The following is a 22,013-nucleotide window of genomic DNA, read 5'->3' on the forward strand; positions in this document are numbered from 1 at the left end:
TTCCTGTGCCAATTTGTACTCGAATTAATTCACATTGCCTGATTACCTACAGATTTCAATACACGAAACAATCATAATATCAGCGTCATCTTCGTGTCTACAATTTCACCGGCCATCATGTTGATTTCACGGTATTTGGATTATTACGGTAAACGTAATTCACGCGTCGAGTCCATCTCAATTGTACAATTACGTATCGATGTTGATATTATTAAAAAATCGAGTCTATATCGTAGATACACGACGTCCAATTAACGCTGTCTACATTTCCCCGTTTTCATCCATTTTTCTACGGCGTTCCGCCGACCCAAGGATAATGAAAATAAAGAGGCGCGGAGGAGAACGCAACTTGTCCCAATTTTCAGTCTGCTCGCGCACGTCACGCTTATAATAAAGCGAAAGGGAGCAACGCGAGTGCTCGACAAACTATTCATATTTTAAGGAAAATTTTTCACCGACGTATCTTCGAGATCGATCTTGAGCATGTTGTGTGTATCCTTCGTTGCGGGACGCGAATGCATTTTCGAGGACCCTTCAGGTTCTTTCAATCCCTTGTGCATTCGTGTCGCTCGAGAATACGGCGAGCCAACTATATTCGCGTTCGTGGGACTTGGCGAAGGAAAGCACTTTTTCCAGTGTTGGGAGAACGTCGCCCGAGAAAAATTCGGCTGATCTCGGTTGCTATTTAATCGCGTGACCAGCTTCCAGTGGAAATAAAGCTGGTCTTAAGGGTAATTTTGCGTTGTTTATCGATAGTTACGATTTTTTGATTACTTGTATTCAAGTTCGTTTTAAAACGAACTTTTCGCTATTCGTGTTTGCTTTCGTACGAATTCTATTTTCAAATAATTTATTCGATGAAATTCTAAAAGGAAATACACAGCGTTTGTCAGATGAATTTTAATATCGTACTTAGGTAATTAAATCACTCTTTGTATCAACTATAGGAAGTAATAGAAAATTGTAAGATGATCGATCAAGTAGTACGAGTCAATATAAATTCCAGCGAAAGCGCCTTGGCAACGATGGAAATACCACTGGAAGATGTATGAATTATTTAAAATAAACAGTAAACGTGAATAATACATCGCTGGAATGACGATTTAAATAAATTCGTTCGTCCAAATAGAACCCCGAGAAGCAACGACGTATTGTTTCTCGACAAATTTCGATCTCCCGTCTTCTCTCATCGATTCTAAAATTATAAATAAATCGCACTGGATGTTTAAATAATTCCTCGAGTAAATTCAAGCGATGCTCGATACCGGAATGCGTAGATGTCACGAAACGTTCGCTTTGCGTCGCGCTGCGCTAAAGCACTTCTCTTCAATTTTGCGTCAGCTGGCAAATAACGCCCGTTATGGGTTCGTCGATTACTCTTGAAGGAACGGCGCCGTTGGCGTTACTTCGCCCTGTAAATACGTATATCGGTATGTATATCGCGCGCACGAATTTTATTCGCTAGGGTGGGCTTATTTCGCTCCCCGATGGCAAATAGACGAGCGTTTGCGAGCGACGCCGACGTTACGGCCCCGAACATTCGAAAAGCTGTCCCCGTGAGAATTCCATAAATTTCGAAATCGACGAAACTTTATATTTTACTGTTATTCCGTGACAGGCAGACGCAGGTCGGCTCTGGACCGCCGCGTGCGCTAAGAAGGGAGCCACGATGATCGTAAAGCGACGCTTGTTTCGCTCCACGTGGAAAATTCGTTTGTCGATACGACGCTGTTCCGACGACGTTCCGCTGCCTCTCGTAATATTCCCGCCCCTTTAAATATGCATTCGGTTGCAAACTTTTATTCATATACGTCGTCATTCGGAGGCGAATGGTCCGCGTAAAATATATTTGATGGACGGCGTTTCGCTCGAGTCGCGGTGAATGATTAAATGAAGGATTTATCGCGCATGGAACTTGGTTTTTCAAGTGATGGCTCGTACAAAAATTCTGTGGGTGAACGTGTGTTCAATAAAAAATCAAACGTGCTAGAGTGAAACTCTGAGGGAATTCAAGAATATTAACGCGATCAGGTAGACTTTACTTTTCACGGTAGCGCAAAATAAAAAGAATTTCAATACTTATCATACAACTCTAAATTCGACGTAATACAATATATCGTAATCAATACGTTATCGTCATTTTGATTAAAAACGAAAAATATTAAACGTCGGTATTAATCGATATAGTGGTAATTATTTTTCAGTTGGAAACCTGTTTCTCCGCTTCGCGTAATTCGATGGTATATCCTTCCCAAATAGTTTCTAATTGAAGTCGATATTTCGTTCCCGAAATCGCCGGACCACCGCCTTTATTTCGAGAACCGCCATAAAGGAGACGTCCGTCCCGCGATCGCCGAGAGACAGGATATCCGGGACGGCTTAACCGCGTTATCCTCGTCCGTTAAACGGTTCCATTAAACAAAATTTCCGCCTGGACTTTCGAAGAATAATGGACACACGCTTAATCCTCGCGCGGGCTCGTCAATGCGGGACGAGACGGACGTGTAAACGACGCGTTTATTAAAACGGTGGGGTCACTCGCGAAAGCTTCGCGCCATCAGCGCGCCGGGTACGTAATAAAAAGTCCCAAAGCCGATAATCGTATAATTCATTCGACGGATTTGCACATCGACGCCGTGGCTGCTGCGCGCTGTGCCAAATCCGTGAAATAAAAAACAAATTCGAGGCTCGATCGCGTCTGGGTACCGTTTCGCGCGCGTAGAGTAACTTTGGCCAAAATCGGATCGAAGCTACGGGTGTCAATGGGAAGGTCAACGTGAGACAAGGAAGAGTAAAATCAAATTACGGTAGAAATGGCTTCTTCCAGAGGGTTTCGTTTTACTTTTTGCTTTGTAAACGAAGATAGAGGCGAAGATTTATTTTGGATACTTCTTTCTTGAAATTTTAAAGACTACCATCGAGTATGATTAAACTTGCGAGATTTTAACGTTACAAGTAACCAGAGAATAAATAAAGACGATGAAAACGCTTGAGAGTAAAGCCTCTCTGTTCCCTTAATATTAATTGATCATATATCGGAAATGGCGGCCGAGGTATCATTTTACTTAAAATTTTAACCAGTTTCAAAGGTATCGCGGACGAGCACCCTCGAAATGGCGCGCACAACGACGACAAGATGAAAGACAAAATCTCGACGGAAGATCAGCGTAATCCGGTTGTTTGCCGCCGATAGAATCGTTGCTGCTGCTTGGCCGGCTTTCCTCGTTCGTAGACGGGTCTACACAACCAGAGGCCTGTGTACCTGCGGCGGGGTTACACGTTTGCCTTTGTACACCGGTTCGTGGTCACCTGCTGCTCGAATTTGCACTAGCCAGCCTAAATACAGCACCGATGAAATATACAGACGTGTGCGGCTGTTCCGCTGCACGCCGGCCGGCAAACAACCGCCGCAGACTCCTGCCCTCTTGTATTCGATCGCACGACGAGCCTTTAACTAGATAATTAACGATTCTCTGGACGCAAAGGCAGCCCGTGTCACGCCCGCCGGAAGAATCGTGCAAACGTTTAACGCTGAATAAATCGAACTCTCTTTCTGATCCACTTTCGCAGGTTCTTCGACAGAACGCTATTAAACGAAAATTAAAAATAAAGGCTTGGTATTTAAAAGCTGGAAATTAAGAATCACGCGGTATCGCGATACTCGTAATTTGTTTTTCGCTTTTGTAACGTATACACTGTCTCGCGTGCAATTTACGGAAATGATGTCTTTTGAAATGACTTCTTGCTTCGACTGATGTTGAAACCCGAAGAAACGAAAATTCATAGCCGATGGGACAACTAATTGGGCGCGCCAGACGAAGTTTGAAGAGCCCCGGAAGAATTTTTACCCCGAGATTATGGGAATTCTAGTGAATTATGCGCGCACGACAAGTTCAAAAGGAAAGTTTCAAAGTTGGAATAAAAAAAGGAAACGTACGCAGTCGGTACTTTTTGAAGTGTTCAAGAGGGGGTGGGAGTTTAAACGTTTCAAGGACTTCGAAACAAACATTCTGCGCGCGGTTAATTTTCCGCTGAACGTTTCCTGCTCATGTTAAAAGCCTTCAGAGCCGCATTTATGCACTCAAATTATTACCAAACGAGAACTTTCAAGTCGAAAGTTTTCTAGGAAAAAAACGTCTCGCCCGCGTGCCCCCGTTCGTGCGGGTTCGTTCGATTGCGCGTTTAATCGATTACTATATAATATCTGAGAAACAGCATTTATCAGGTTTCGACACGAACGGCATTTATTATTACAGTTTCAGTTTCCGAATTCAGACTGGCAATTATTATCGCGATTCAAATTGAAGCGGTGGTGTGTCTTTTTAAAAATTGAAAATATCGATGAAATTCTGAATAATTCACGTATAACGTACTTTTCATTTGAAATAGAACTGCTTGAAATTGTATCTCGCAAACTTACCAAATCGCAGAATCGAAACGTCGGAGTAAAAGTTGGATTCCTTACGAAGAGAGGAGAAATGTCGCATCGGGACAGAGAGCGGGAAACATGCCCAATGTGAAATCTCCGTTTTCGTCGGGATACACTGAAATGCTTTTTGCAACAGTCGCAAAATCTTTCGCGAACCTAAAAGCTCATTGCTGTAATCGAATCGCCACTGGCTGAACGCGGTAAGGCTTGATTTAACAACCGTACTGAAATAGGGTGGTCACGGTACGAGCGCAGACCGTTTGCAATACGTTTTACCATTATTCTCCGCGTTCGAATTGACTGGATCGCGAAACATTATGGGTGCCAATACTGACACCCATAATGCTGCGCCATGTGTGAAATAGATGCTCAGGAATACTAAAATAGGTGTTCAATTATACCGTAGGCAGAGACATGTAAATAAACTAGATTAAACGGGCGATGTGGGTACAGGGCGTACTAAATGGAACGAACAAACTAGGTATTCAGATGTCCCAGATAAAATAGGCGAATGGATATTCAGTTATGTCATTGGAACCAGGCGAATTTGGTATTCCGATATATCAGGTAAAATAGGAAACGTGCGTGTCAGGCTACAGTAGACAACACGGTGTGGTTCTAACCTAACAATGTTAGGTTCACAGTAATTCACGAGTAAATAACGTACGAAGATTAAGTGTGTCATATACGTAAGGTGATCGTACTAATCGAATAGATGGATGCTCGTATGCGTGATATTAGATAAAATAGATAGCAGAGGCTTAGGTTAATGCTAGCAATTTCATACGAGCCACGAAACCGTCCAGAGCTTAGATCGAGATCAAACTTAGTTAGTGGAATTCTATGCGAGAAAAACACATAATGAAATTTAATCCCCCGAGTATCGTAGCAGGGCGTAATCCTCTCAACATTTCAACCACGCAATAATCTATGCGAGTCACTTGACAATACACTCCTCAAAGCATTCGGAGAATCTTGTTTCCAGTGAATGAACCAAACGCCAGGGATTAATCATGCATTCTCTATCCACTAAAGTAGGATTATTATTAAAATTTTACCCTTCAGTGTACGCTGAACTTTCGAAACACTAACGACGTCCATTTCAAATTGCGGTGCTCGAATTTGAATTGGAATATCCGCAGAGTGACTCGCGTACAAATAAATCTTTAACGTATATCTTGGATGTTGACCTCTCGCTTCGAAGCCACTTTCGAAACTCGTAAATATATAATTTGTAATATTCGTAAGGATCCGAAGTTGACTCCGAAGCGAAGGATGTCCAGAATCACATGATTCGTTTCGACAAGCGTTTCCATCGTCGTCGCGTCCGATTTCTCCGGTCAGCCGTTCAGTTTTCATCGAAAGTTTCTTTTTCGTTCAAAATTCCTCGGAACGTTCGCGTGTCTGTAACGCGTTTCGATCGACAAAGGTTCGATTAACCGGCGCGATTTCGAGTTAATTCCGTCGCGTCGCTCGCGTCGAAGCAAAATTGCACCGCGAAACTGCTTGCAACGAGTGACGAAGAAAAACGAGAAACGCGACGCGCGTGCTGTCTTTTCCCACTTTTTTTTTTTCCACCGCTCGTAGTTTCATCGAAGTACAAAGGGAGAGGTCAACCGGACCGTAGGAAAATTTCGTGATGCTCGCCGATAGGTCTGTCAGAGGTTTAATCGATGACTCCCGATGTACAGGATAGAGGCGGTTGAAAAAAATAAATATTTACGCTGACGCACACTGGCCCGAGAATTTATACCTAGGACTACGAAAATAACTGATTGATTCCATTCGAAGCCAGTCGTAGGAAAAAAGTCGATAAACAATCCAACGAGGGAGGCTTCCACGTGCGAGGGAATAAAGGATAGGAACTGAAGGGGACGTAGCAGGTAGTTTGATGACTTTTGTCCTTTGAAAGTTGGGATCGTTCATTTTACGAAAGCATTTAAATTCCCTGAATTTCGCTTTCCATTTGATTAGAGTGTTTTATTTCAAACGCGAGGCATCAATTATTTATAGTATTTGAAACATACTTTCTCTAAATTTTATTCAGCTTTAACGAGATACTTGTTCGTAGAAATTTCTTTCTAGAAGAGCAGGTACTTTTAAGCGTTTCTTTCTCCTCGACTCGTTCTACTATATTTTTTGTTTAAAGGCGAAACCTCTCGAAACCTCGCAGACTCGATTGTTGTCTTCTTCGCGGTACGTTCTGCGTCTTTCGATGTCTGTTCGTCAATTTCCACCTCGACGTCATTATTGTAACGTTCGTCGTACCATTAAAAAGTTTTATTTTTCCCTTGCATTCGATCTCCTTTAAATGTTTACGTTGAAAGATGCACGGGAACATTTCTCTGGATTCAACATCGCTACGTTTACCCGAGCTTCTACGGCTTCCGGTTCATTTCACGGAAGCGATGTTGGTTGCACCTGCGATTTTTCATCGTGAAATCAAATATTCGTCCATTTTGTTGCGAACTTACCGTAAGCACACTTTTATATGCTTTACACGGTATTGCGGATACATATGCAACGGCTAAAATATTAATTGGGACAAATGATATATTTGAAAATGGGTAATTAATATTTAACTTGATAATACCTTATTTCACTTTAAAAACATTCGGATGCACTCGCGAAAATATACGCGTCCGCTACCATTACTTTGCTTCATATTATTTTAATCGCTAAGCACGACTTTACCTAATTATCTTGGGGCTGCGCACGTCGAGTTAACTTCGGCGCTACCTTCAAGTGGTTAACTGCTAATTGTAACTGTATTTCAGCGACGTTAATTTTAATTGAAACGAAGACAAACCTATTCAGTCTTTGTCGCAAGCAACTTCATCAACGACGTTTCGACTTATTAAAACTAAAAATATGGCAGCTCGGCTCTTATCTCGATATTCTTGTTTCTTTTCGATGAGTTAATTTTACTGATTGTTATTTGCAATTGTGTTTCAGGCGAACGAGGGCAATACTTCCGAGTGACGCCAAGGAACAGCTCGGTCCTCGAAGGTGGCGATGTAACGATACCTTGCGAGGTGGAACACAGAGTCGGCATTGTGCAATGGGTTAAAGATGGCTTTGCTTACGTCATTCAACCAAGTGAGTGCATCGATCTCGCTACTATTCATTTCTATTATTGAAACGCAGCATGAACTCGAACCTCCGAAGCGAAGATTTTTCTATAAATTCATGAAAGATTTAACGTTTAACTTTGTTTAAATTTAAAAAAAAAAAATATATTCTTTCATCGATAATTCGTATACTTCGTAATAATTTCGATTGAATAATAAAAATTCAAACGTCAACGGCTGTAAAATTAATCGAGAATCCTGATCGTTCGATAATAATCGTGGATTACATTTCGTCCAACACCGAATTCAACTAACGACGTTCTCATAATCGCCGCGATTGCATTTATCAGAATAAGCATTAGGGCATAGAATGTTCGCGCAGAAATGAACACAACTCACGCGTCTAGCCACCGAGCATTCACTATTAATCGATAATCACCGTGTTCTCGACCTCGTTGTGGGTTCTATTTAGCAAATATTTTCTCGAAATCCGCGAAGCACAAATTTTGACGATAATTAGTAGGATAAGTACCAAGCCGAGGAGAGCTCCGAATGATTTTCGGTGTTCGATAATTGTACCGCTATAACGTCCATTTTGTATCTCGTGCATACATTCCACGATTTCGATTATTCTACCGGAGCTTCTACGTTGGCTCGAACGATTTTCGCGAGTACCGTTAGACCAAGTTGAAAACGGTTTCGATAAATCTTGCATGGATTATACGAATTGTCAACCTTACGACTCCCGTTGAAGCTCGGTCGAAGTAGAACGCGGACGCGATGAATTCAGCGAGACCAGCCCCGCGGATTCCTCGCTTCTTATTACAGGATCTTCGAAAGTTCGTTTAATAACTTCATCTTCCTACCTTAAAGAGGACCATTAGTACTCGCAATATTAATGGAGCGGAACTATCTCACTTTCTCTGGCGCTGGATATTTTAAAACGATTTAAACCCTCTTCTGGGGGAGAGAACCGTGCGACGTGACGTCATCGTTTTTCAACAAAAGCTTCGCGAACCACAAAAGCACCCCCACTCTCCCACCCCCCCCCCCCCCCCCTCTTCAGTGTCACGGTTTTCAGGTCTCGGCGCATTATTCGATTCGCATTCGTAGCCACCGACGACCTCGTACGAGGACGACTGTGGCATAAAAGAAGAATAATTGGATCCTCGACCATCGAAACCTTTATTAGCCGCACTTCTCAATGACGCGTGACCCAAATTTTTCAAACGTCACGCAGCCGCATAATTAGACGCCACGGAAAAACGTCCGATATAACACCTCGTGAAAAATTATACGTTTATAATTCGAGTGCAGGCTGGTGTTTTTTTTTTTTTTTTTGTTGGAAATGTGTCAGAGAAGACTTTTCGCTAAGGTAACGGTATAATAATATACGAGCGAGCATACAACTCGAAGAAATCTAAAACAGGCTATTCGAATGATTCGCTTGCTTTCAACAGTAGAAATAGAATATGTTAACGTACGTCGCAGCGTCGAAAAGGGTGTCTTTTAAACGGAAAAAATTTTATGAAAAGAAAACTGGTCTTTGAATTTGATAATTTGTTTAAGTACGTTTAGAAAAATTTTAATCTTCGCGAAGATCCCTAATCTGGCTGAGAAAATTCCTTGATCGTTTGTAATTGCATACCTTTCGAATGGACGAGTCGTATTCCACGACGTTATCTTTTTTTCGCGAGGATTCCGTTGGCAGAAACGCGAGCCAGATGATTAGCGGTTCGATTAGCACGCCGTTTGCCGTGGCAGAGTAAATTTTTCGCGAAAGGCAAGGTTGACAGAAGGTAATGACTGCGATGAAACCGTCCGCCTCTATCGATTATGCATACATCACCGCTCTTATCGAAAAGCAAATGGCAGCACGTTGCAGTATTTCCTGGCAAATGACATGTGCCTTCGTCCTTTATAAGAGCCGTTCACGTTTAATTTACGATTTGTCTTTGAGTTACAATACGCCCCTAATGCATTATGATGCTTTCCTTTTTTCTTCCTGAAACCTTTCACCATGAATATTCTTGCACCCTACACATCGAACGATCATTAATTTCCGTTGTTTAAGTCGGGTATCGAGAACGTTTAATAATTTATTGCAATAGAGTTCTAAAAAATGTGTACTCATATTTTAAATCGCGGAAACTAGAATTTTCATTATATCGCCATTGTAATATTCTCAATTAATTCGTCATGGTTAATCAGGAAGAGACGGAGTTGGTATAAAAATTAGGTGATCGAAGTCGAGGATGGGTTTCACGTGAAATTCCGCAGACACGTCATAGCTGGAATAATATCCTTTTTCAGTTTCCCTCGTTATGACTGTAACAAGCTACCATTTTTCCCATAAAAGGGACGGAGTTGAATGTAAGTTCGCGATTGTTCTTTTCCTCTATTTTCTTATAGAACGAGACTCTTGACGACGTCTTCGTCCCTCGTTAAACGCGAGGGGTGTGTTCCTGGCGCAACATGGTAGACATGCGACATCCACGGAACATCTTCAAAATACTCCAACAAAATTAGAATAAAATAATACCGTATAATATACAGAGCATCTTTGTGTCGAAAAGAATCTCAAAGACGAAGTCAGCAAGACCTGGAAAAGCAGAGAGAATTTTCCAGAACGAAATCACATTTAACGTCTCGTCAGAGTGGGCAGAATTCAATTAAAATAAGGTTAAAATAAGATTAAACTTTCTGGGATATCTTAACGAGGTATCCAACTCTTCCACTATAATTGAAATATAAATGATGTTAATAATATTAACCGGTGCCCCGTTCTGAAACGTCTTAAGAACGCATTCAACTCTTTTACAGCAATTAAAATATAAATGACGTTGATGGCATTAACTGGGGCTCGCGAAATCGTTTTAATACGGAGAACGAATCGAAATAGCGCTCAGACGAAAATAGGGATTATTCTTTGTTAAGATGTGAATCGAAAATGCGCAGTGAAATTTGTTTCTGGGAGGCTTCGTTTACGAGGAAATTAATTTTTAAGTTCGTCGAGTACGCTCGGTTACGATTTCTTTAACGTGTCTGACCGTTACTCGTTACTACTACTTGCGTTGGTGTTTATAAATACTCTGCAATGGTTAATCGTTTGGAATTGCTTCGATGGTAGTACGATACATGGAAAATGGATATTATCGCGCGGTGTGACAATATTATATTACAATCACGAATGAAATAATCTGTAGAAACGCGGACGTAAGTAGAAACAGCGCGCACTGGTCAGACACGCCAGCCATGCCGTACGCGTAGCAGATGAATGTTCAAGTTCGATTTACTTAAGAATGAAACCTCGTATAAGCGAAATGTCGTACCACATTTTTTATTCACTTTTACACGAAAAATAACCCCCTTTCTCGGTTTCTGTAAGTAAGCTTGCATATTTAGGAAACGATCATTCCGTCTTCGTTTCGGAGCTTCGAGTCGATCAGAAACAATATAAGAATTTTTTCTTGAAACAAGTAACACGAGAATGATATTATTCGCGTTTGATTTCCAGGTGGTGATATCGTTGGACATCCAAGACTAAAGCTGATAGGAGATCAAAACGCAGGCATCTATAATCTGAAAATCACCGACGCTTCTCTGACGGACGATGGCGAATATCAGTGCCAAGTTGGACCGCATTTGCGCAGCAAACCGATCCGTGCCAATGCTCATCTCATCGTCATATGTGAGTAATCTCTTATTCCATCGTTAATATCATAAATAGTATACATACATTTATGAACGTGTGTCGCGTCCCCAACTGTGACGTCAATTTTATTAATATATTCGTGTTATCCATAGTTCAAGTTGGTCGATTAGCCAAATGAAAATGGACATATGAAATGGGATAACGTGTATAAATGATGGATTGGATCAACTAAAAATGGAGCACGTGAATAACCACGAACATTATATTAATCAAATTATAAAGTAACTTCGAAAGAACGGTATCGAACCGTGGTTAGCACTTGAAAGTAATTAAAGGAATTTTCGTAATTACTTAAGGAACATTCATTTCTTTAAGCAACTTCCTCTTACAGAGGGCTCTGGCGCCATAAATAATTCTTCGAGCGGAAATACCTCTTTTTAAATCATTTTTCAGCTCGGAAACTGTAAAAGTATGTAATTCCATTCAGTGACGCTAACAAAGAACATCCCACCCTGATTTTGATGAAACCTCGTGTGTTCGCGGAGCGGTAAAAAGTAAGGAATACGTATTTTTTTAATGAGAGTAACTCGAGCTTACGGCGCGGGACTACCTTCTAAAGTTTCTTCCTTTAATCCTGGCTTGAAAACTATCGGGGATAGAAAGACATTTTTTTAAAGAGACACTTTATTATCCTTGGCGCAACATCGGTAATAAAAACTTGAACAAAGATGTCTGGAAACCACTTTTTCCGCATTTTGTATACGTTTGAAAGAGCGTTTATTTCTAATTCGTTGACGCGATTAAAAACATTCAACGAATAAATGTTGAAATGGTCTTTAGACGTTAGGCTCTAGGGTTGGATAAAGCTCCCCTTTCAAAATAAAACGTCGCTGGAAAAATTCGAAACAGCAAACGTGGAATCTATAAAATAAAAATTTACTCGATATACCTAATATTAAAACCGAGTCTAAAGAATACTTGCTCTCCACTTTCAAAGAAACAATCAATTTCCTCGACGCGTTTAATCGTAATGACTCCGAGCTGAAATTTATATTTTCATCCTACTTTACGCGTAACGTATACATTACGAATTAACCGTGAAACTTTCTTTACGGTTTGCCTGGAATAGTCGGGGCTGCTGTGCTTCTTTTTCTATTATTTTGCCCGCCATTGTTCCGCGTGAAAAATGAACCGACGTCTTGATCGCTGTTACACGGGTACATGGCACATAAAATTATGGTAGATATTTTGCGATGCACCGTCCCGACGCGAGCGGAAAGAAAACGGGGCAATTCCCGCGAACCGAAAAAACGCGATAATTCATGGTGTTTCTATACGCGTATTATTCGTTCGCGTTCATTCACATTCCGAACTCGATTACGTGGCCGGCTGGACAATGAGACGGAAAAGTTAACTATTTGTTTAAACTCTGAACAGTGGTTTCACGCGCGGCAAATGAAAATGAAAGAACCGTGAACCCTGACAAGCGCATTTAAATCTAACGATAATTAATGAACGTGTATTATATACTTGGAGAAAGGAGCGTTAATAAACCGAGTGAAAATACGAGACGTCATCGCGAGGCTCTTTTCGCACATTTTTTTGATGATACATCGGGAACGGATGCGCGATATTCCATACAAGGGGCTCGGTTGAAAGGATTTTACGATTAAAAAACGCACAGTACTCGCTGGATCGAGTGATCGGATAATACAGGTTGAGAAATTAATCTCGTCAGAAAAATTCGAGCAGAGAGTTGTACGATTTGTAATTTTTCTATAACTGAAATTTTAACGTATTTTTCATTCGATTTTGGTAACACACATGTACAGTATATAAATACCGAAGTATATCTGTATATACTTTACTAAAGACTCGTATACATTCTTAATAAGTTTTCGAGTAGTTCGAACACAATTTTGGACGCAATATCGAAATCCTCGAGAACCACGCCGAACATTCGATAACCCAGTGTTCGATTCTATAAGCGACGTAGCAACTCCGAATTTGTACTCGTTTGTAGAATAAAGTTATAGAAACTAGTCGACGTTGAATTCGCACATGCTCGCGAACAATCTGCGCCAAACTCGGTTACCCTGAGCAATCATATCGCGAACTCCGTGTGTCGAACAACTCCAATTCTGGCCAATTTGATATTAAAAGTAATCGAAAGTAGGGATATTATCCGTTACGTTCAATATTTCAACTCGTACACCTTCATTGATATTAATAATATTGTGCTATTGTATTTCCGGAAATAACACCGATGCAGATTATTTTGCGATTTCCGAAGAAATCGAACATCGAATAAACAACGAAATTAGTTCGTTAAAATAAATATAAATTTGAGAATTTCGTGGAAAACAACAACGCGATTTGACCCCACGCTGGATAACCTTTACGCAAGTAGACAGTTAAAGTTTCTTATCTCGAAACCACGCTTTCAAGCAACAAAATGAGAAATTTCACGCGGAGACGAGCACCCGTTTCCGTATGATCGAGTGCGCTTTCGACGAATCTGACTCGAATAGTCGGCCCGAACTACCGAAGTTCGATACTACAATCGGGTGTGCAAGCGCGGTGCCGATGCGGTCGACTTTCCACGTTAACAAAGACATTCCCCCGGTGAACTTATTCCAAAGTTACCAGCCAGAAGTGGTAAACCCTGATTAGTAACGGCGCGGCGTAAACCTTGAAACGCAGCGGCGGGTGAACTAGTTCGCGAGTTTAGAAAATGCCTTTTCCGATACGTGCACGTGTACGAATCTGTTCGCCGGGACGTTACGCGTCGTGCGAAGTTCCTTAAATTTCTCCTCATTGTTGTTCACCAGCTGGATCCTTCCAATTGTATCTCCCGTTGGCCGGGTATTCTCGCGAGAAACGGCTAAGCTCTTCTAAGCGGGGGAAGATTTTCGTCGTAAAATGGAAAGTTTATTTTCTCAGACTTTTTTTTTTTTTAGGAACTCACCTGGTCCTAATGTACACAATTTTATAGAAAAATAGATTTATATCGTTGAGAATTCGCGTTTCAAATCTGCGTATCAGTATGAACAGACGAAGTAGGTAGATTAGAAGGAAGTAATGTCCTTTAAAAAATTGATCGAATAAAAGCTCTTCTAAAAATGGAGTCTTGTAACTAGACTGCGGTTCTTTATGCAAAATAAAATCATTGTAAACGTACCTACAAAAACTGAACCCAAATAGGAGTTTATTTTACTCTGCAAGTATTGTAACATGAACTTTACGTTCAATATTTTTTATATATTATTGCACGTTCAGATTTTCTATAAATGAATCGAAATCTGCAGTCTACTTACAACTATCCTTACTCTCTGTGTCTATCGAGGAAATTTGTCTAAATTACATTTTTTTCATAAATGTGGATATAATATAAAGTTTCCACGCGTACGTACGTATAACGGAATATGTATTCAGAAACTTCGAATAACTGACCGTAGATCGTAACACGACTGCGATCAGACGATTTCAGAGACCTCGAGCCTTTTTTCAAAGAGCTCCTTATTTCGATGATTACACGCGTAAGATACGAAAATATTCAATGATAACGTCTCACCTGACTCCTGCTCCCCCGCATGAAATTCCCATTAGCTGAAATTTTCCCTGGCCACGGAATCGAATGCAATCGATTTCCCTCGCGCAGCTGGCGGCGTCGAAGAACGAAGATTACGAGAGCGATTCCTCCCCGGTGTCACAAAGACCCAGGGAATCGTTTATTCAGGAAACGGGGAGGCGTTTCCCGATCCGCGTTTCAAACGACCGTCCTTCCCCCATGGATATCGTCGTCAGTCGTTTACAGAGACGTTCCATGGCGACGAGGCCTTTAATATTTCACGCGAAACGAGACCGGTGGTCGTTGGCCCGCGTCGCGACGAGGCGTCGTCGCATGCCTTCCGGTGAACAGGTCGTTTCCGCAAAGCGCGGAAACGAGTTGACCACCGAGTGTTGTTGCGCAAACTGCACGTGGCCTTAGGCGCGAAAAAAAAAAAGAAAAAAGAAAAGAGGGAAAGAAGAGAAGTGGAAGGAAGGAGGCGTCTCTCGGGGGAAAAAGCTCGCGTCCACGAGAAACGGTTCTAGGTAAACGCGATCCCCGAAGACTCTTCCTTGTCCCGCCTTGGGGACGCTTCTTAACTCTTTTTTCTTCCCCCTCTCCCACCCCTGTCTTTTTGGCGCCAACAGTACGGAATTGTGGAGGTCCGCAAATATGTGTTCTCCTATTCGCTGGGAAAGCGGGAGAGACGATTACTTTCCGAAAGGGGGTGCCTTAGAATTTTTCTACTTTGAACGAAGAGGTTCGTGACTACAAATATTGGGCTGATTTACGAATGACTTCCGCTGCTGGGAACAAATAACCCCTCTGCTGGTAGCTATGTTTAATTTGCCTGGCCAGTAGGAACGAGAAACATCGAACGATGGTAGAATTAATTAATATTTATCGTTCATTGCAAGCTAAGGAAGTGACGGTCAGTGTAAGAAGTATTCGTACAGCAATCCATTTAAAATAAATAGCTTTTGTACTAATAATTATTACACCGACTGTATTTACGAATCAACCTGATTACAGTCAGTCTCATGAATATTCCTAACCGCTATGTTTATCGAAGAAGTTTGTCTAAATTAAATGATATGTTCGATGTTTTCAAATAAATGTCTAATTATAAATACGTACATGGATAAACGTACCCACCCAATCAAAAATAAAAAACTATAAACGAACAAAAATCTGAAACGGTGTTAGCCTTCGAATCGTCCACTAAATTGTTCCGTCAGTCGAATAAAGCATTGGACGATTCGTAAGCGGGGCGTCTCCACGCACTAAAACCATAAGAATTTCTCAAACGGACGAGAGAGTTATGGAAACGTCCTGGAACCGTCGTCGTCTACGAGGGGACGACCGGTACGTGTATCGTAAACTTGAAAGCGACGCTGCTCCCGGCATAAATGCATGCGCGCCGTTCTCGTAACGTATCGCCACGCGAGAGGGTACACGTTGAACGCGAAGATGGTCGACGCGAGCATTCGAAATCACGCGCAGGGAGCACCGTGAGACCCCGTAGCCGCCTCTGTGAACTACACGGGGTTCGCGTACCCGACCCCACGAATCGTACGTGTCCAGAAGGTGAGAATAGAGCGGCGCGGCGAGCGAGGAAAGGGACGACAGAGAGATAACGATACAGAAAACTGATACGAGCGTTCGATCGACGGAAAAGTCGGACAGGAAACTATATCACCTTTCCGCGGATAAATATTTTATGAGATTCAATCAGGTAGCTTTCCACGCGCGTTTCTTCTTGTTCCTTTCGGGACCTCCATCCTCCTGGAAGGCAAGGGCCTGCGGTATCGGAGACCAAGTCGGGGAAAGGAACCGAAGGGAAACCATTTTCCGTGGAGTGTAATGGGAAACGATCGAATTTCCCTCGCATGAGGAATTGATGACGAGTTACGGGCGACGATAACGTTTGTCTGTTTAACTTCTTGGGTTTGGATTCTACTCGGATCCCTTTCGAAACTTTCACCATGTGCAGACGCTACGTACAAGGTTTACCTTGTAGCGAACGTGTGATGAGGTAGATTGGTATCGCTGCTCGACCGGCACGTTTTACATCAAATTTTGAGTACATAATTCATACAGACCTCAAACCCTCACCGCACACTTAGTTGAGGAATGCAAGGAATTGATGGAAGACGGAAGGAATCTACGTATCTCAAAGATTTCAGGTGTAATAAATACTAAACGATACCGTCGAGTTTTACCAAACTTGCGAAAGCATTGGGTAGACACAATTCACGAGGACGACATTTACATAAACAACTAGTTGCTTTGTAAAATGTGGTCGCTGATAACATAGACGTCGATGCGACCTTAAACAAATCATTTAAAACGAAAGATGTATAGAGATCCCATATTTTAGAAAAGGCCTTGATGCTTAAAAATATTATAACTTACGATGTTTAGAATTTTTAATGAAAAAGGCATTTCGTTCGTCCAAACGAATCGAAGGGCTGACTGAACGGCATCGCGGTTGTCGTTATATCCGCGGAGCACGTTGGAAAAGGATTCCGACCGATGTTAGAAAGGAGGAATTATCGCGGGTGGAACAAAAATGTTTTCCCTCGGATTCTGGCTCGAAGATTGAATCATCCGTAAGTTATTAACCGGCGTAATTGAAGTTGAAAAGCAGCTGCGAGCGCATCCAGTCGATCCTTTTTCGTCTCCCATGTCCATTATCGTCCCCGTGGGATACAAAAGAAGCGAGAAAGCACAGGGGGCGGGAAGGGGGACGTGTAACGGGCGAATCTTTTTCCAACCGGAGAAGTATCACGGAAAGAACAATAAATGCTCACCGTGCGGTCGCCTGTACTGCTGGAAAATTGGACCCGAAAGGACATTGGCTGCGTAATTACATGTTTCTAAGAGGACGGGGGTGGCGTTGGGGCGGGTGGGTGGGTGGGTGGGTGGGTGGGTGAAGAGGGAACGGGAAAAGAACGATCGAGCCGGGAGCGTTCGCTGCGTTAAAACCTCTTTCGCTGGGAAATAAAGCGCGAGGAACGACGAAGAACTCGGGTTTCCTTGTTATTTGCATCTTTGGGGAGCAAACAAAAACAGGGCAGAAACGAATTTCACGGTGTTTGCCCTTTGCCGTTGTTGTATCGGTTGATTGTTTACGCGAGAGAACAAGTGTCGATCTTATTACGAAAATGGCCACGATTAAATTATTTTATGTAAATTTTTCGCTGAGAATATCGAGCTAAGTTCGCTAATATTATCATAGAGTAAAGTTTGGCGTTCCATTATCCAAAAGTCTACGGGAACGTTTGCTTTGCTAAGGAAATACCGGCGAATTTAGCTTAATATTGTTTCAATTAAAAATTTACATAAAAGTCGTTCTACTTTTCTTCGCGATTGACGTTGCTCGACACTTGCTCTCCGGCGTAAAACAAATTTTCTTCGTACGTGGTTTCTCGGAGTAAACTAGAATTTCAATCTTGTTAGTGGAATCGATTTTTGTCACAGGGACTCGTGATACAAATGAGACGCCTAAGCAAAGATGATTTTCCTTATCTGGGAATCATAATTGCGAATTTCATTTGATTACGAGTCCTCGTCTTGGGGAAATAGCGGTAGGAAAACGAGGATAAAGCAGGCTGAATATTTAAAATGAACAAGGTTTTCGCATTGCGTGTAGCCTACATATACAAGACGATAATAGAAGGAAAATGATGAAAAAGCTGAAAAGCTATTCGAGAGGAACAAGGTTCTTAACATCGCATTGTTTACGTGTTTATTCAGCGAAAAGAATCCTGGACTACTCTTGTCCCAAATTATTCCGGAAAAAGTTCTTCTCGTATATTCTTCCTGCTCTGTTTTTATTTTCAGCGGAGAAAACAAGGGTACGTTTAGATTTCTTCTCGCATTCCCAACGATGATCGGAATTATCGAGAAATTCCTTATTCGCGGGGAATAAAATAACCCGATTATACCCGAACGGAGTCTTAGATCTGTTTTACGAGCATCCGGACGTTTAAATAAAAAATGTCACGCGGCAAAAGGGAGAGATATTACGACGCAGTGAAACGAATCCCAGCCAAACGATTTCGGAGTTACCATAAAAATTGCGTAGCATTTTTTCTTGTCAGCAAATCCACCGGAAAATTTCCTTCAAAAAACTGTCGAACCGTAGGAAGCCCGGGGACGACACGAACCTCTAAAACGAATCAATTCCCCATGCATGCGTCTCCATCTCTGTTTGGAAGTCGGTCTCGTGTTCCGAAAATTGGATCAATTTCCATACCCCGAGATACGTCTTTCCCGTGCCCACTGACCCGGGTCAGCCATTTTGTATTGGAATTTTTCAGCTCCGCTGATGAAAAGGATTTCTACGAACGTGACGTTCCCTAGGAACTTCCTTTATCCGTGTTCTCGCGTAACATTTAGGTCAACCACGCGGTTCGTAGCTCGTTCGTCGTACAATAAACCACGCAGACGGTGTAGAATTCTTTCATCGAGCTTCTACAAGTCCTCTCAGGTTTAACGGGGAGTTTTCAGTCGATAGCTTGCAAACTATTGGATTTAGCGTGAAAATTTTTATTAACAAACTTAAAGGCAAGGAAATTCCTTGCGAGAAAGTGTTACGTACCATTTTCGTGTAGCTGATAATTCGATCGAACTATTCTCAAGAAGTTCCATATGAAACCGTGACTCTGTAGAATATCAAAGTTCGAAAATGTGTCCGAAGGATTCGTGCTGCGTGCGAAACGTCAACTGTACAAAAGAACCGCGACACTTTTCTCGTAGCAAATTTCTTTACCTTCGCCGTTCCTAATAACTATTCTTACCGTAACCTCGATACTGGATACCCAAGGAAAATCTGAGTTTCTAAAACCGTTCCGAAAGTCTAAGTTTTAAAGTGACTATAAACCAAGCACGACGTAACCAGGGATATCAATCCTTTTTCCACGGACAATTTTATCCCGCGGTTGAACACGCGTATCAGGTCACCTGCCAAACGACTTTCGTCCTCCTTTCCCACGAAGCCATGAATTCGGGATTCCGGGACGAATAGCGAGCGGAGGAGTCTTAACAAAGTGTTAGAAAGTTTCGTTGCAACGTTCTGCTACAGGAAATCCAACCAAGTCGTTCGGAATTTGTTGCGCGTACAATGTTACTTTGACTTTTCCCGTTGTGACGCTCCGCGAGAAAAGAGTGCCTTCGAGTAGATATTTCGCGCTGGATGAAGCGAGACAGCATTTAGCGTCGACGACAAACACGATCAATTGAACGAGAAGATCGATCGAAAAATTTCTATTGCGATTAAATTTTATTTTACCGACTATTGGAAACTACGTAATCAAACAATTATTGTGCTAGTTATTTTTGTAACATCACCGAAATTCAAGTATTTTATAAAAATTCATTTTCCTCGACGTTCAACTTTCAATATTAATCGTTTTAGTTCTTCAGTAAAAAGAACTGTTGGCCAAATATGTCGTAGAAATATGATAATATATTCGACGAAAACTTTCGCCGCCACGAACGAGCACACGTATGCTCGAGCTGTCGATAATTAGGAGAGTTCAATGAAAATACTGTACCCAGTCGTGCCATCCACTAAATATTTATCTCGCCTCGAAGATGACGAGTCAGTCCCAGGACGCGCGTTACGAGTTCAGGATTCGAGGAACAGTCGCGATACTCTTGGCACAGCAAAATGGAACCTCGAACCGAACTTCATTTATCTCGGGGGACGGCGTGTAATGCTCTCGAATTAACACGGTGGCCATAGTAATTCCAGGGACAAAGTAAATTGCTAAAAGTGGCGACTTAGCGGTCGGCAATAATTCATGAAACCGCTAAGAATAGCAGCTGGACCCGCAAATTGTTAAATACGGTAGCTCGTACGAGGTGAAGTTTTTCTACCAGAGGAATTACTTTTTTTTTAGGGGAGGAATTTGTCCCCTGAGAACAAATTAAAAATATGTCATGGTCCTAGGGTTGTCGTGGATCGAAGAATCTAGGGCTGGATAAATTGTTTGGCCGTTAAAAATCGATGATTGATTTAAGGAACCATCGAAGATTCGTTAAATTTATTTGTCAGCGATGAATGAGAATATTGATGGATAAATGAATTCAAACGTTCGTCCATGTTTTAAATGAAAATTTTCACAATGGAACAAGAACGAACGGATAATATACAGGAAATATTTGATAGAGACTATTATCATTGTCCAATACACGATCAAGGAGTTCTTAATAAGCATACTTGGATTCGCACTTATAGATTTGAATTACATTCAGGAATTGAAGTGTCGTTATTTCAGAATAGTGGAAGGTTGGAATTGTTCGAAGGATGCAGTTACGGTATCGTTCTGTTTCGCGAGATGACAGGCCACGTGTGGAGCATGTCGATCGATACGATGATCGAAATTTCGCGAGTGCTTCGACAACGTAACGGCCACTTCCAACGGATACTTTGCTCTTCTTCGTCTGCGTTTGACAACTTGGAGCCAGAAATGCCAGCCAGCTCAGAAAGAATTTCGCAATATGGCACACTCGAGCGCAACGTCTTGATCGTCATTTTATCATCGAGTTACACGTCTCGCCGTGACACGGCGTTATTCCGCGACAGTTTGATTTGGATCTCGAAATGGCAACCGCAAATATTGACGGTTATCCGGTTAATTTTTTTTTATTATTGAACATTTCTCTTCCATCTCTTTCGACGGAAGATAGTTGGACTAGCACTTCGCGCTTCGATACAAATATTTTCTATCGCAATTGTTCGCGCAGTATCGAACGAACGATCCATTTAGTAAATCAAAGAAACAATTAATTATTTTACGTGGAATACATTTTCAAAATTGAAAATAAAAATGTCTAGTACCGAAGAAACACGTTTCATAGAGAAACCGTAAGTATAAAATGAAACATTGAGAAAACTTGAATACACGAATGATAATACTTTCGAATTGAAAATAAAAATATATTTTAATATCGAAAGATATTCAAGAATCGAGCAAATACGTTGAACGGAAAGAGGGGCCGACGTCGATGCGTTTAAACGGAAGGACCTCCGTTTAATTTTTCACAAAGAGTCGCGCTGTGCTTAATTCCTCCGCTCTCGACAACCTAATTCCGTCCAAAAGGAAATAAACGAATCGCAAAGATCTTTTAATGCACTCGAAATGAAACGCGAAAAAAAGCTACCCGCGGAGAACGAAAGGGACACTCCAATTTGCAAAAAGTGCAATCAGAAATCCGCGCTCGCTTTGAAAGGCCGCGCCAAGAGACGCCGGTCGTGTTTAATTATAAGCATTCAAACATATTCTCGCGGTTACGATG

The 22,013-nt window shown here is 41.7% G+C and overlaps 1 protein-coding gene across 1 annotated transcript in view; it reads left to right on the forward strand.

Annotated features, from left to right (window-relative positions):
* Nucleotides 1–22,013, forward strand: part of LOC128887317 (nephrin) — a 360,575-nt gene that overhangs the window by 278,449 nt on the left and 60,113 nt on the right. The window contains exons 4-5 of the mRNA XM_054143079.1: nt 7,385–7,528; nt 11,018–11,191. Of these exons, the coding sequence (XP_053999054.1) occupies nt 7,385–7,528; nt 11,018–11,191 (318 nt within the window). The remainder of the gene's footprint in view (nt 1–7,384; nt 7,529–11,017; nt 11,192–22,013) is intronic.

The sequence above is a fragment of the Hylaeus anthracinus genome, unplaced genomic scaffold, assembly GCF_026225885.1.
Source record: "Hylaeus anthracinus isolate JK02 unplaced genomic scaffold, UHH_iyHylAnth1.0_haploid 11985, whole genome shotgun sequence".
Taxonomy (NCBI): Eukaryota; Metazoa; Arthropoda; class Insecta; order Hymenoptera; family Colletidae; genus Hylaeus; species Hylaeus anthracinus.